At 38.8% G+C, this 12,500-nt stretch overlaps 1 protein-coding gene across 1 annotated transcript in view; it reads left to right on the plus strand.

Moving 5' to 3' along the window:
* The window catches only part of plxnc1 (plexin C1), a 35,070-nt gene that overhangs the window by 3,428 nt on the left and 19,142 nt on the right, over positions 1-12,500 (plus strand). Inside the window, exons 3-21 of the mRNA XM_024800687.2 lie at positions 301-423; positions 1,202-1,336; positions 1,411-1,511; positions 1,586-1,691; positions 1,770-1,935; positions 2,200-2,302; positions 2,478-2,553; positions 3,008-3,049; positions 3,170-3,303; positions 4,971-5,150; positions 6,001-6,124; positions 6,269-6,439; positions 6,529-6,693; positions 7,568-7,676; positions 7,793-7,891; positions 11,014-11,117; positions 11,230-11,271; positions 11,361-11,485; positions 11,949-12,147. Coding sequence (XP_024656455.1) covers positions 301-423; positions 1,202-1,336; positions 1,411-1,511; positions 1,586-1,691; positions 1,770-1,935; positions 2,200-2,302; positions 2,478-2,553; positions 3,008-3,049; positions 3,170-3,303; positions 4,971-5,150; positions 6,001-6,124; positions 6,269-6,439; positions 6,529-6,693; positions 7,568-7,676; positions 7,793-7,891; positions 11,014-11,117; positions 11,230-11,271; positions 11,361-11,485; positions 11,949-12,147 — 2,304 coding nt within the window. The remainder of the gene's footprint in view (positions 1-300; positions 424-1,201; positions 1,337-1,410; positions 1,512-1,585; positions 1,692-1,769; positions 1,936-2,199; positions 2,303-2,477; positions 2,554-3,007; positions 3,050-3,169; positions 3,304-4,970; positions 5,151-6,000; positions 6,125-6,268; positions 6,440-6,528; positions 6,694-7,567; positions 7,677-7,792; positions 7,892-11,013; positions 11,118-11,229; positions 11,272-11,360; positions 11,486-11,948; positions 12,148-12,500) is intronic.

Consider the following 12,500-nt stretch of genomic DNA (forward strand, 5'->3'; position numbering starts at 1 on the left):
CACACACACACACAAAAAAAATCAAAGAAATTCTAAAGTTTTACTGAAGACACAAGAAAAAGGAGTCTGAATTATTTAAGCTGCTGGTATGTCTGCTGGTGCATGTGACAAACAAACTGAGTTTCACTGAATGATGTTTGACTTCATCACTATTTGAATATGTAGTTGAGAGCAGGGGTGTAGCACTGAACTCTGGGGCCTAAACATATGTGGGACCTTTTTCTGATCATCATCAGAAAAAGTTCTAATCTTAACATATCTACAATATCAGATTTGATGATCAGTGTGTTTGTTTCTCAGCCAAAGATCCTAAAACCTAAGGCAGTCCTCTTCAGGCACAGCTACATGACCTCTGTGCTGGCAGTGAGGCAGAGAGGCTGGATGGTTTTCTTCATTGGGACAGGAGACGGCCAGCTCATTAAGGTGTGTATGAAATGAAACATCTAAAGTACTTAGTTTACCAGCCTGATTTTAAGATGCCATTTCATCATCCTGAAATGCACTGGCTTCCTCACATGAAACAAACATGAAAGATAGTTCTGTCACCAAAATATATTTGTTGAATTAGCATCTATTCATAAAATCACGAACAACCGTTGACCCAAGATAAATAAAAACCAAAACTTTTTAAGAGGCAAATTATTCATGATTTTTTAGCTTGCTTATTTGAACTAGTCTCATTTTATTTCATTGTTGAAGTCTGCTGCAAACTGCAGTCACTTGTGGTCCCTGTAGCTTCTTTGTGTGCTCTTAGTCTCACTGTGAGTTCATCTGTTCACACACTGCAAGGTTTTGTTTGTGGAGTGGAGAAATGAGAGCTGTGACCCTGAAAGCTCAAAAAGCTTCAACAAGTATTTTATCTAATATGACGAGAGCAAGAGATAGAGAAACAAGCTGAGAGGGATGTTGTCATGGTTTGATTTTTTTCGGTCATATCGACTCTTTGATCACAGTTTGTGATTAAGTCGGAAAGTTTGTTTTACAGATAAGAAATACCGACTGTTTCACAACATATACAGCAGATATCAGCATGACACTGAATCCAAGCAGCACAAACACATAAGAGCTTCTTATGAATGAGGGAAAACTTAAAATAAACAGCCTTTCATTTGGAAGATAGTGGTCAGAGAAAAATAAGCAATTGAAATGTTCATTAAACATAAAAACGTGAATTCTTATTTTCACAAATTCTTGTTGTCAGCTGTCTGTGGACAGGAACTATCACGCTGCCTGTCCCACGGTGCTCTACAGGACAAGTGATGATCGCAAAGTGTTTCCCAAATTACATCTGGATCCAGTGGGTCATAAACATGTGTATGTGCCATTTAGAAACCAGGTACTTAAATTATTTACTGATTATCTTAATGTCACATGTACCTGTGCTGCATTTTAAAGTGTTTGTTGTTCTAGATAAGGCGAGTTCCTGTGTCAAAGTGCAGCACGTACACAAGTGTGCAGGAGTGTTGGTCTGCACAGGATCCATACTGTGGTTGGTGTGGCTCTAAAAGCAGGTGAGAGAAACAACATGCAGCTGATGTCTCCAAACTATTCTGAACTTGGTGATCATTTCTCCTTCTTCTCCTAGCTGCACATTTGAAGATGACTGCACAGATTCAGACTGGCTGTCCATTCCTGATGAGTCCCAGCACAAAATGATTTCCCACAAAGTTGAAAAGGACACAAACGGACAGGTACAGCTTACAAACACAGTCGGGACTGCAATCATTTGTGGCTTTCAGGTATTTCTCACACATGTTCTTCATTTTCAGATTTTACTAAAAATCCACACACACTTGACTGTGGGCCAGGAAGTGTCGTCCAACTTTACCTGTCAGTTCACTGCAAGGTCCAGCTCGATTTGTGCTTTGAATAACCCTCCTCCACAGTTCCCACAATGCACCTGCATCCTGTCTGATCGTACACTTCCTGCTGATGGTCAGTGAGTTTTCATAAATAATCCAACGAATGAAATACTTTGCAGTCAGACCTGCTTACTGATCTGCAACACTTCCCAAAAAGCAAAATAGAAACATTACAGAGCTGACTCTGACAGATGAAATATTCTTTACTAGTTGACAAATCTGAGCTGTTCGTTATTACAAACTGTTGCAACTCATTAAACATATATGTCTAAAAATTAGCAATTGAAGGCTATGACACTGATCGTGTTTTTTTTTTTTAATTTATTTTATTTAACAGGTCTGCATGTCACAGTGAAATTTAGACTTGGTTCAACACAACTGTCAGAACAGCTGAGGTTAACTAACTGCTCTGACATCAGTGGACCACCAAGTTCAGTCTTGTAAGTCCAATCAATTATAAAGATTATGAAGATGGATCACTAATAACACAACATTATGTGTCATCACCAAGTAAAATGTATTACTACTGAGGAGTCTCTTTGTTTTATGTTGTATTTTTGGACATTATCGTTTTCTTGATGATTTCAACACTAATATGTAATTGTTTCTCTTCAGGTGTCAGCAGTGCATCAAAGCTGGTTGTGGATGGAACACAAACAGATGTTCCTGGGCCGATCAAACAGAGATCAATGTAATAATTCATGCCTTTAGTTTACCTAGTTCAGGTTTTTCCTCATTAACATATTTGTTTTAATTTTATTTCGCTGATACCATTCTACATGTTTAGGCTATTTTGATGTATCTTTTTTAAATCTACTTTTGGGAATAAGAAAGTCTATCTTATCATATAATTAAGTCTTCCACTTTAAGTTTATATTACTTTTGAGATTTTTCAATCATTATTAAGGGTGGGTTGGTCTAATGTTCAAATATCTATTGCTTCTCAAAAGCAGCAATATTATATGCAATAATATGTTAAGTGATTATGACAACTCACAAATACCAATTCAGTTGCTTGACAAAAATCGTGATTAAATTCTTTCCTTGTAAATAAGACAGAACTTCCATTCTCATCAGTCCTACATAGTTTCTTTAGACAATGACAGTAAACCTGCCATATTGATTCCCTCTGCTTCCTCCTGCAGGACAGCGTTTGCCAAAATGTGCAGTCTGGGAAGAACTTCTCTGTGAGTCTGAACCTCAGTCCTCAAACTCATTGTTCCTCTGACACCTTATTCGTGTTCAAAGCTTCCAACATCAGCTGATGGCCGTGGATTAAAGCTGATCATTTTTTGTCTTACTGTCAGATCCCAGAGATCTCCTCCATCACTCCCAGTGTGGTGTCTTTCTACGGTAGAAACCACGCAGTGCTGTCAGGTCGTAACCTCGATAATGTGACTGCAGTGAGGATGCAGGCCGATACTGACTGTACTCCAAAAGAGTGAGTCACTTTACACTAGTGATGTGTCAGTCGCGAACGAAATGGCTCTTAGAGCCGGCTCTTTGACGTGAACAACGCGAGCCGGCTCCTTATTGCAAGCCGTGTTTTTTTGTTTATCCCTTCTCTCACCCTCTCTCTCTCACACCATCTCTCTCTCTCGCACTTTTTTTCCGCTTCACTCCGCACGCGAGCCTTGTGCTTTCCGCTGGGATGAGGGGGGAGGGGTGGTAGTTACACTCGCAGTAGCGCAGGAACAGACCGGGAGGGAAAGAGAGAAAGAGAGCCAGGGACAACAACGTCACATTAGAAAGGTATAGTAATCATCCACAACTATTTTCAGTTGTGGATGTTAAAGGGTTCAGAAAGTTTATTCATGCAGGCCTATATAACAAAGAATGTGCATCTTCTTTTTGTTTTCATATTTTAATTTATATTTAATGGTGTTATGGTTTGCAGTGTTTTGTGTTGTTTCATTTTAAATTTGTTTAAAAGGAAAAAGCTGAAAATTTAAATAGTTAAAAGTTGTACTGTGACTAGTTGATTTTTGTATTACATTTTATTTATTACATTTTATGTGGAGTGAATAAATAAAAGTATATTTACGGTGGCCCCTAGCGACAAAGCACGTACAAACTCCAAAACACGTAAAAACTCCAAAACAAAAGACAACAGAAGTGCTCCAGGATGCTAGGCGCAGTGTTGAGCTTTTGTTACCTAGTGGCTACACAAGCCAGCAATTAGGAACGACTGGATTTGGTGTGTGGTAGTAACAGGTAAATGAACTTTTTTTTTTAATTATTTGAATATATATGAGTGCTTGTGTATAAATACACAAACAATACACATATGCTTTCATGCTTTCAATTATGTAATTTAAGTGATCTAGGTAGCTCTGTTTTGGAAGTTCAGTTAACGCTAGAAATGTGTTTTGGAGTTTGTACGTGTTTTGTCTCTAGGGGCCACCACATATATTTATATATAAACATATATAAATAAAGCCACTTTTTTTTTACATTAGTAATTCCTTTTGTGCATAATTTTATATTATTGTTAATAATAAATCAATTAAAGCAACAAAACAACCTGAAGAGCCGGTTCGGAGCCGAAAGAGCCGGCTCTTTTTAGTGAGCGGACCCAAAAGAGCCAGTTCTCTAAAAAGAGCCGGAAATCCCATCACTACTTTACACACAACTAATGCACAACTGATAGTTTGTGCTTTGGATACAAAGCACACAGTAAAATCTAGAGATTATTCCAGGGAAACACCACTCATACTGAAATATAGATTAAATGTTTGAAGTAAAAACAGCACAAATGTTTTCTCAGCATTGTTCTCAGACAGACCAACTGAGAGTAAACCCTGAAACTAAAGCTCACTGTCCTATTTTAGGATTTAAGGAATTTAACGTAAATTATTTTCACTGTTTTGTTTTGGGGTTTCTTCTGTTTTAATTAATGATCTTCTTCTACGGGCTTTTGAGGGTTTTTTCTTTTATCACAATAAAAGTAACTTTGAAAAAACTACAAAACACATACTTTGGTAGTTTAGACTGGCATTTAGTTATGTTGTTGAAAATTTTGATACTCAGCTTTTGTCTGTTTTCAGTTTATGAGTATCATGATAATGTCAGTGATTTTTTTTCTGTGTCTGTGTGTGTTCTGGTCAGATCTTCTGTTTGGGGCAACACTGGTTTCAGTCTGACGTTCCACATTCCCAGTTCAAATATCAAAGGCGTGGTCAACGTATGTCTTCTCCTCCCAGATGGTCATTGCCATGGCAAAGCTAAAATCACCTACAGCTCATTACCATCATGCACCAATATTACTCCAAGCAGCAGCTGGATCAGGTGCATTTTTTCTACTGAAACCTCCAAATAACACATTAAAGTTATGACGGATCTCTTTTAGATATACACTTTAAAACAACTTATAATGTTCAATAAGCGGAGATGTGAAACTGAACATGATATATTGAGATATAATTGGAACTCTAATACCCATCATGGTAGAAGAGAATCCCAGTTACGAGTTAGGACAGGACTCTCTGGAGTCCGGGTGTTAGTGGTGGTGAAGATGAAATTGGTGGTTTAGATGGGGCTCTGATTGTACACAATGAGATGGAGATGAGGAGGTGGCAGGATCCACAAATAAGAACCTATAAGGCTGAAATGATAGAGAGGGGGAGGCTGAATGGCTCGGAGCAGGTAGGCAAGAAAATAACAGAATGTGAAAGTGAAGGCAATGTAAAGAAATCGACTCACAGCAGAGCTGCCAGGAAAGCAGGCACATGAGTAATTACAGATCTTCCTTATTGAACCTGCTGCTTTGACAGTAACTTAAATCGTATTTTTGAGATTTATTCTAGGAAGCAGCAGAGAAACCGTTCTGGGTCATCTGATGGGGAAAGAGAGCCACTTCCCAAAAAAAGTCTTTTGCTATAAGGCTACTTCCACTTTTAGTTGCAACTGAAAAAGGAAATTCTGTCATCTCAGTTTCTTTTTTCACCTTAAAAATGAACCCCATTTTATTTAAGAGTTTGTTTAAAGCACCAATCTTTACCTAGGCATTGGTTTCTTAATGGTATGTATTCAGCTTTATGCCAACATAAGTCAACTAAAACTGAGAGATTTTAAGATTGATACAGTTAAAGACAAACACAGACATTTTAAATGTTCTCTGGTGCTCTGTGTCCTGCAGTGGGAAGAGGAAGATCACACTCACTGGGTCCCATCTTAACTTTGTTGAAGGGGTCATGCACAGCCCCACAATGCACAGCCCCACAATGCAGGAGGTCAGACTTCCCAGATACATCAGCTCTCAGGTACATTACACCTTCTATTACTGTTTAAGTTAACCAGCCATGTTATATCAAAAATTATAAATTACAGTGTGTCTGAATATGTGATGTTGCGTGCTGTTTTGGTCACGTCGTGTTGTCTTTTGTGTACATTTAATTTCATTGCAGAATCTCACCTATGATTCACCTGCAGCTCTGAGCATTTCTAGCAGTACTGTGTATTTGAAAGTAGCCAATGAAACCTTGACCTGCTCCAGAAAACTCTCGTACTATCCAGACCCTGAGTTTACCAGCTTCACAGCCACAAGGACAGGGAAAGATGTGCACATCACCATTCAGGTATTTTTAAATATACTTTTTTTTTTATCATACATATGTATGTGTGGCATCAGTTCATTGAAATGTAGCCTTTGTTTTTCTTCATTTAGAAAAAAACAGACAAGCTGGAGATGACGATAGATGAGTTATCAGTGTGGGGCGTTGAAGACAAGCCAAAAAATTGCACCATGGAAGCCAAAGAAACCAGTGACAACATTGACTCTTTCACCTGTGAGATTAAAAGCTCAACCAACCCTGAATTTCAACAATTATTGGTAAATATTTCTTTCATGTTAACCAAACCAAATAGTTGTGTGGAGATGTAATGTCAGTTTCATTCTGGCAGTAGAAACATTTCAGTATTTTAGTACAGTAAAATAGGAATTAAAATTGTACTGAGAATGTTTTCACATAGAATTCATTAGGTATACTTGTTAACCTGCTCGTAAATGCAACCCTCCTACCAATAATATCATGGTAAAGCTGAACAGCTGAAATTCAAGCTCAGTGTAACTCTGAATGTGACATGGTTGTTCAGGCTAGACAGGCTGGTCTGAGTATTTCATAAACTGCTGATCTACTAGGATTTTCCAACATCACTTTTAGGGTTTAGAGAAAATGGACTGGCAAAGAGAAAATATGCAGTGAGCTGAAGGTTGCTTGGTGGAAAATGCCATGTTGATGTTAGAGATCAGAGGGGAATGGCCAGAGTGTTGTTAGGAAGACAACAGTAGCTCAATAAAACACTCATTACAATGAAGTATGATGACGAGCATCTCTGAACCTTGAAGCAGTTGGGGTACAGCAGCAGAGCACCCCACTCCTATCAGCTAAGAACAGGAAACTGGGGCAACAGTTTGCACAGACTATTATGGTGGAATTTGCAGCAACTGGGTGATAATATCAGCTCAGTATTGACTCTGTGGGGAATGTTTCCAGCACCTTGTTTATATTTTTTTTTTTATTGCATATAGTTCTGACAACAAACTGGAACCCAATATGGAACTTGCAAACTATAACTAATGCAATGTGTGGCAAAAAACAAAGAAAAATCCAGTATGTAAACATGCAAGGCCTTTTTCCCAGTATAGTATGCTGTATGTGATTTGTTTTTGTTTTTTTGTTTGTTTGTTTTGGGTTTTTTCATAGATAAAATACGGAGACAAATCTGTCACACTGGAAAATAAAGATAAATCTGGAGTTTCTTATTTTCCGATGCTGATCCTTGTCCTGCTGCTGATACCAGCCATTATTACTGGTAAGAACACAATTTAGAAGTGAATTTTAGTCCCTAACCAGCCTATAAAAGGATGTGCAGGTCAACTCTTTAACAACCATACCATTCTTTTGCATTGCGCTATAATCTTGTTGCAGTGGCGTTATTCTACCAAAGACAACAGCAGAGGCTCGCTGATGAGATGAACAAGTTTGTGGAAGACCTTGAGCTCAACATCAGGAATGACATCAGACAAGGTCAGTCACAAAATCTCACAGCATCACTTTGATGTACAATTTATACTGCTCGAAAATTAAAGAAAAGCTTTTAAAATGCATGTCAGTGCAAGGAAAAAAAATCATGCTGGATATCTATAATGATATGGACTGGATGATGTACAGTATTATGAATGTATGCAAGTATTCGTATTCTCCATTGTTTGATCAACTGAAACATAATGTCCCAGAGGTGTTCTGTTGGATTTCGGGCAGGCGTGTATAGGGGTTAGTCAATGGTATCAATTCCTTCATCCTCTGTGAGCTGCCTGCTCATGAGGCCAGACATTGTCATGTACCATGAGGAACCTAGGACCCACTGCCCCAGCACAGGTTGACAATGAGTCCAATGATTTCTTCCTAGTACCAAATGTTAGTCAGGGTGCCATTACCTTGGGGCGACTGTGGCTCAGGGGGTTGGGAAGCGTATCTGTAACCGGAAGGTCGCCGGTTGGATCCCCAGGCTCTCTGTCCTGGTCGTTGTGTCCTTGGGCAAGACACTTCACCTACCGCCTACTGGTGTTGGCCGGAGGGGCCGATGGCGTGATATGGCAGCCTCGCTTCTGTCAGTCTGCCCCAGGGCAGCTGTGGCTACAACTGTAGCTGCCTCCACCAGTGAGCGAATGTGAGAGAGAATGAATAGTGGCATTGTAAAGCACTTTGGGTGCCTTGAAAAGCGCTATATAAATGCAATCCATTATTATTGTTATTACCTAGCTAGTAGAGGTCTGTGTGCCCCTCTGTGGATGTGCCTCACAAGCACATAAGAAATATTTTGCACTGTCCGCTTCAGAAAGGTTTATCTGACAGAGGAAATAAATTTTCCACAGTTGTGCAACATTAAAAGGAAGTGAGGTCTATGTGAAGAGTCACCACAAAAACAAAGTTACCAGAAAAGTTACATTTGCAAAACCACATTCAAACTACTTGGGGCAGTTTTAGAAATAACCGCCGTGGACAGATGAAATATAATTAATTTAAATATGTCAGTTTGAGGTTCTGTATCAATAGATGAATGATTGTAAAAGGTCTGGACTGCAGTCGGGCCAATTCATCAACTAAAGTGAATTTTTATACCCTGAAGTCGTGCTGTTGTTATAGACCCAGTATGCAGTTTAGCATTGTCTTGTTGAAATGTTCAGGGAAGGCCTTACCTGACATAATCATGAATTACAGTAGTCCAGCCTAGAAGTAATAAATGTATGAACTGCAAGCATGAAACACGATGTTTCTAATGTTAGAGATGTTGTGCAAATTGAGAAGGTCTTACATTATATATTATTTGCACTGAAAGATATATCCTGGTTAAAACGGAGTCTAAGATTACTGTGTTACGGAAGGTAACCAGTATCTGGTTAGAGTACAACAACTTCAGTACTACTGTAGTTTTAAAAATGTCAATGGTCAGCATGATGGCATAGTCTAACAGCAAGAAGGTCCTTAGTATATCTAAATTTAAAAGCAGGAAATTAGAGGTCTTGCAGGTGTTTATGTCTTTAGCTCTTTATGTGGTTTAACTAATTGGTATCTGTCTGACATCACAGACAAATAAAGCTGATTATCATCTGCATAGCAATAAAAATGTATGCTATGCCTTCTAATAATACTGACTAGTAGAACTGGTCCTAACACAGAACTCTGTGGAACTCCTTAATTAACCTTAGTGTGTGAAGAAAATTCCTAGATTAGATATCATTCAAACCACTGCAGCGCAGCACATTTAATGCCTACAACATGGTCTAAACGCTGTTACAAAATATTGTGATCAAGAATATTAAACACTCCACTGAGGTCTAGCCGGACAAACATAGATATGACTCGACAACAAGATCATTTGTAATCTTCATTAATGTTGTTTCTGTCCTGTGAGTTCAGAATTCAGACTAAAAAAAATAAACCATTCCTCTTTTTGGATTGATTGATTATATCTAAGATCAAAATGTAAATTTATTGTTAGGACTTCTAGACATGGGATCTAATAGACACACTGACAGTTTGGAGGAAGTAATTATTGATGTCAACTCGGAAAAAAGGGAAAAATTAGCTAATATTTCTCTAACAACCTGCATCTTTTCTGTTGAATAAAATGTGGGCATCTGAAATATGCATATAATTGCATTCTGTTTTTATTTACATTTTAAACAGGTTTTTATTTTGGATATGTGTTTGTAGTTTGCAAGTTGTGAAATGACCCTACCCACACAGTGTACAGTTCTCATGGTTTCAGCTTTATTTTTAACCAAAAGCACTCTTTCTATTTCCGGCACAGTCTTGTAGCCCGGAACCAACTCTCTCCATGGTTTCCTCCACTACATGCTCCCTTCCCGCCAGTCTCCTCTGTCACTATAAAAGGAGACGGAGTCATTAGTCCCATCATAATCATGTGTCCCCTCTGACATCCAGCACCACCCCATGAGCTCACTATACCACATACACCACCAACGTTTTCTTGATTTTTACAATTCCTTTGCATGTAATCTTAAAATGTATACCTGGTTGCTTCGGTATTCATTTGCCCTGCAGTCCATAATGCAATAGGGATTTATGCTTCACCTGCCAGTATTGGCATTTAAAATACTTCTAAGAAATTAAGTAGCAGCTGTTAAAAAGTTTGCATTATTTATTTTTAGTTTTATACTCTGAAGTTTTCCTATTGTAATCTTTCAACATTATCTTCCAGGACACATTTGCATCTTGTTCTCTGCAAGTTCCAAATTATCGGAACTGCGTTTCATCGTATGTGATAAGTGCCTCAACTTTACCACATATTGGCCTGTATTTTACAGCTTCACTATCTTCAGGTTGCTTAGCGTCGCATACATAGAGTTCCTGTTTATGGTTTTTGTTATATAACACTAATAAGGCTGATGGTAAAACAGAATGACATTATAGGATGCAGTCATATGTGGCCATTTTTGTATTAATCAGTGAATTGCAACACTGCACTGACTTAGACATTTTCACTACCTCTTTTCTGTGACCTGCAAGAACTTGCCTGCTTCACAAGTTCACTTTTCACCTGATAACATAGACATTCATGCTTTGTACTTTGTGCACGTAGCCTGTGGTTTATCAAGTCAGCTTCACTGGAGTGTCTTCCACAGGTTTTGTGGAGTTGCAGACAGAAAACGCTGATCTACTGGAAAATGTTGGAACAATTCCTTTCCTGGATTTCAAGCACTTTGCGTCCAGAATCTTTTTTCCTGAGGTGAACGAAGCTCAAAAGAAACCAAATGCTGATACGTGACAAGCTTATTCTGTGAACTGTGAAAAATTACCAATTGGTGTCAGTTTAGTAGAGCTGTGTTGTTGTTTTTCAGAATGAATCTTTGATGGAATCCTGTATCAAAGACATCAGTCAGGTAAGTTTTGACGTCATCTGTTGTTTGCAGTTGTTTTCATGGTTTCATTCCATCTGTCGTTATGTTATGTTATGTTATGTTATGATCAGGATGTGGTGAAGATTCAGCTTGATGAGTGTTGCCAGGGCTTGTCCAGGCTGATCCAGGACCAGCTCTTCCTCACCTCCATGGTGCATGCTCTCGAGGAAGAGAAGAGTTTCACCATCAAAGACAAGTCAGTTTGGCACTCTGTATTTTATGTAACTGCCTAATCTGCGATATATTTTGTTTTGTTTTGATGGGGGGGTGTCGCACTGATGATGTAGAACTCAAGACTACAGAAAACAACCAAAGTGGATGATAGCAGCGTTAATTCTTTCCAAGATTAAGACAACGTTATTCAAAACATGTAGCCATGTAAAGAGCTCCCTCAAAGAGAAAAGTTTACCGTTGTCAAAGTGTAAAATGAAGAGGTGCCTTTTTTTGATGGAAATACAAATGGTGCAAACCACTGGTTACACACAGATTAGACCAGAAAACACGTAAAGGAGCCTGCACAGTTTTAACCAAGATTACCTAAATGAATCTAGGATAATCTTGGTTAACCAAGATGGCTGGAAAAGAAACAGCTCAAACTCATGATGTGAAGCTCTGTCAATTATTCATCTCTAACTTGTTCCTTTAATTTTTTGTTTCAGATGTGCAGTAGCATCTCTGCTCACTGTAGCGCTCCACAGCAACTTGTCATACCTGACGGAGGTGATGGAGGTTCTGCTCAAGGATCTGATGCAGAAGAGCAGCAACGCTCAGCCCAAGCTGTTACTCCGACGCACTGAGTCTATAGTGGAGAAACTGCTCACCAACTGGATGTCCATCTGCCTCTACGGCTTCCTTCGGGTTTGTTGCTCTCAGTGTTTTATGTCTTTGCTGTTTTGCCTAAATTGAAAATTCAGCTTCTGACTTATCATGTTTTTTAATGCCCTTATTGTCTTACTTTTGTCAATTAGTGTATATTATGTGTGAGCCTGTTGCTGCATTAGCTGCTGCTGCCTAAACACTCCAAGAAATTATTGTAGTTGTTATTATGGATGTGCTACAGCCACAGACCCCAACCTGCATGCAAATGACAAACATTTAGTAATAAAGACGCAACAGGCTAGTTTTGGGAAGGCTGCATTAAGAATTGGTGACCCGTGACTGACCCCGGGCCTGGCAGATCCCCGTGATCATTTTGAGAGAGGCTGACAAAC

The sequence above is a fragment of the Maylandia zebra genome, linkage group LG17, assembly GCF_041146795.1.
Source record: "Maylandia zebra isolate NMK-2024a linkage group LG17, Mzebra_GT3a, whole genome shotgun sequence".
Lineage (NCBI taxonomy): Eukaryota > Metazoa > Chordata > Actinopteri > Cichliformes > Cichlidae > Maylandia > Maylandia zebra.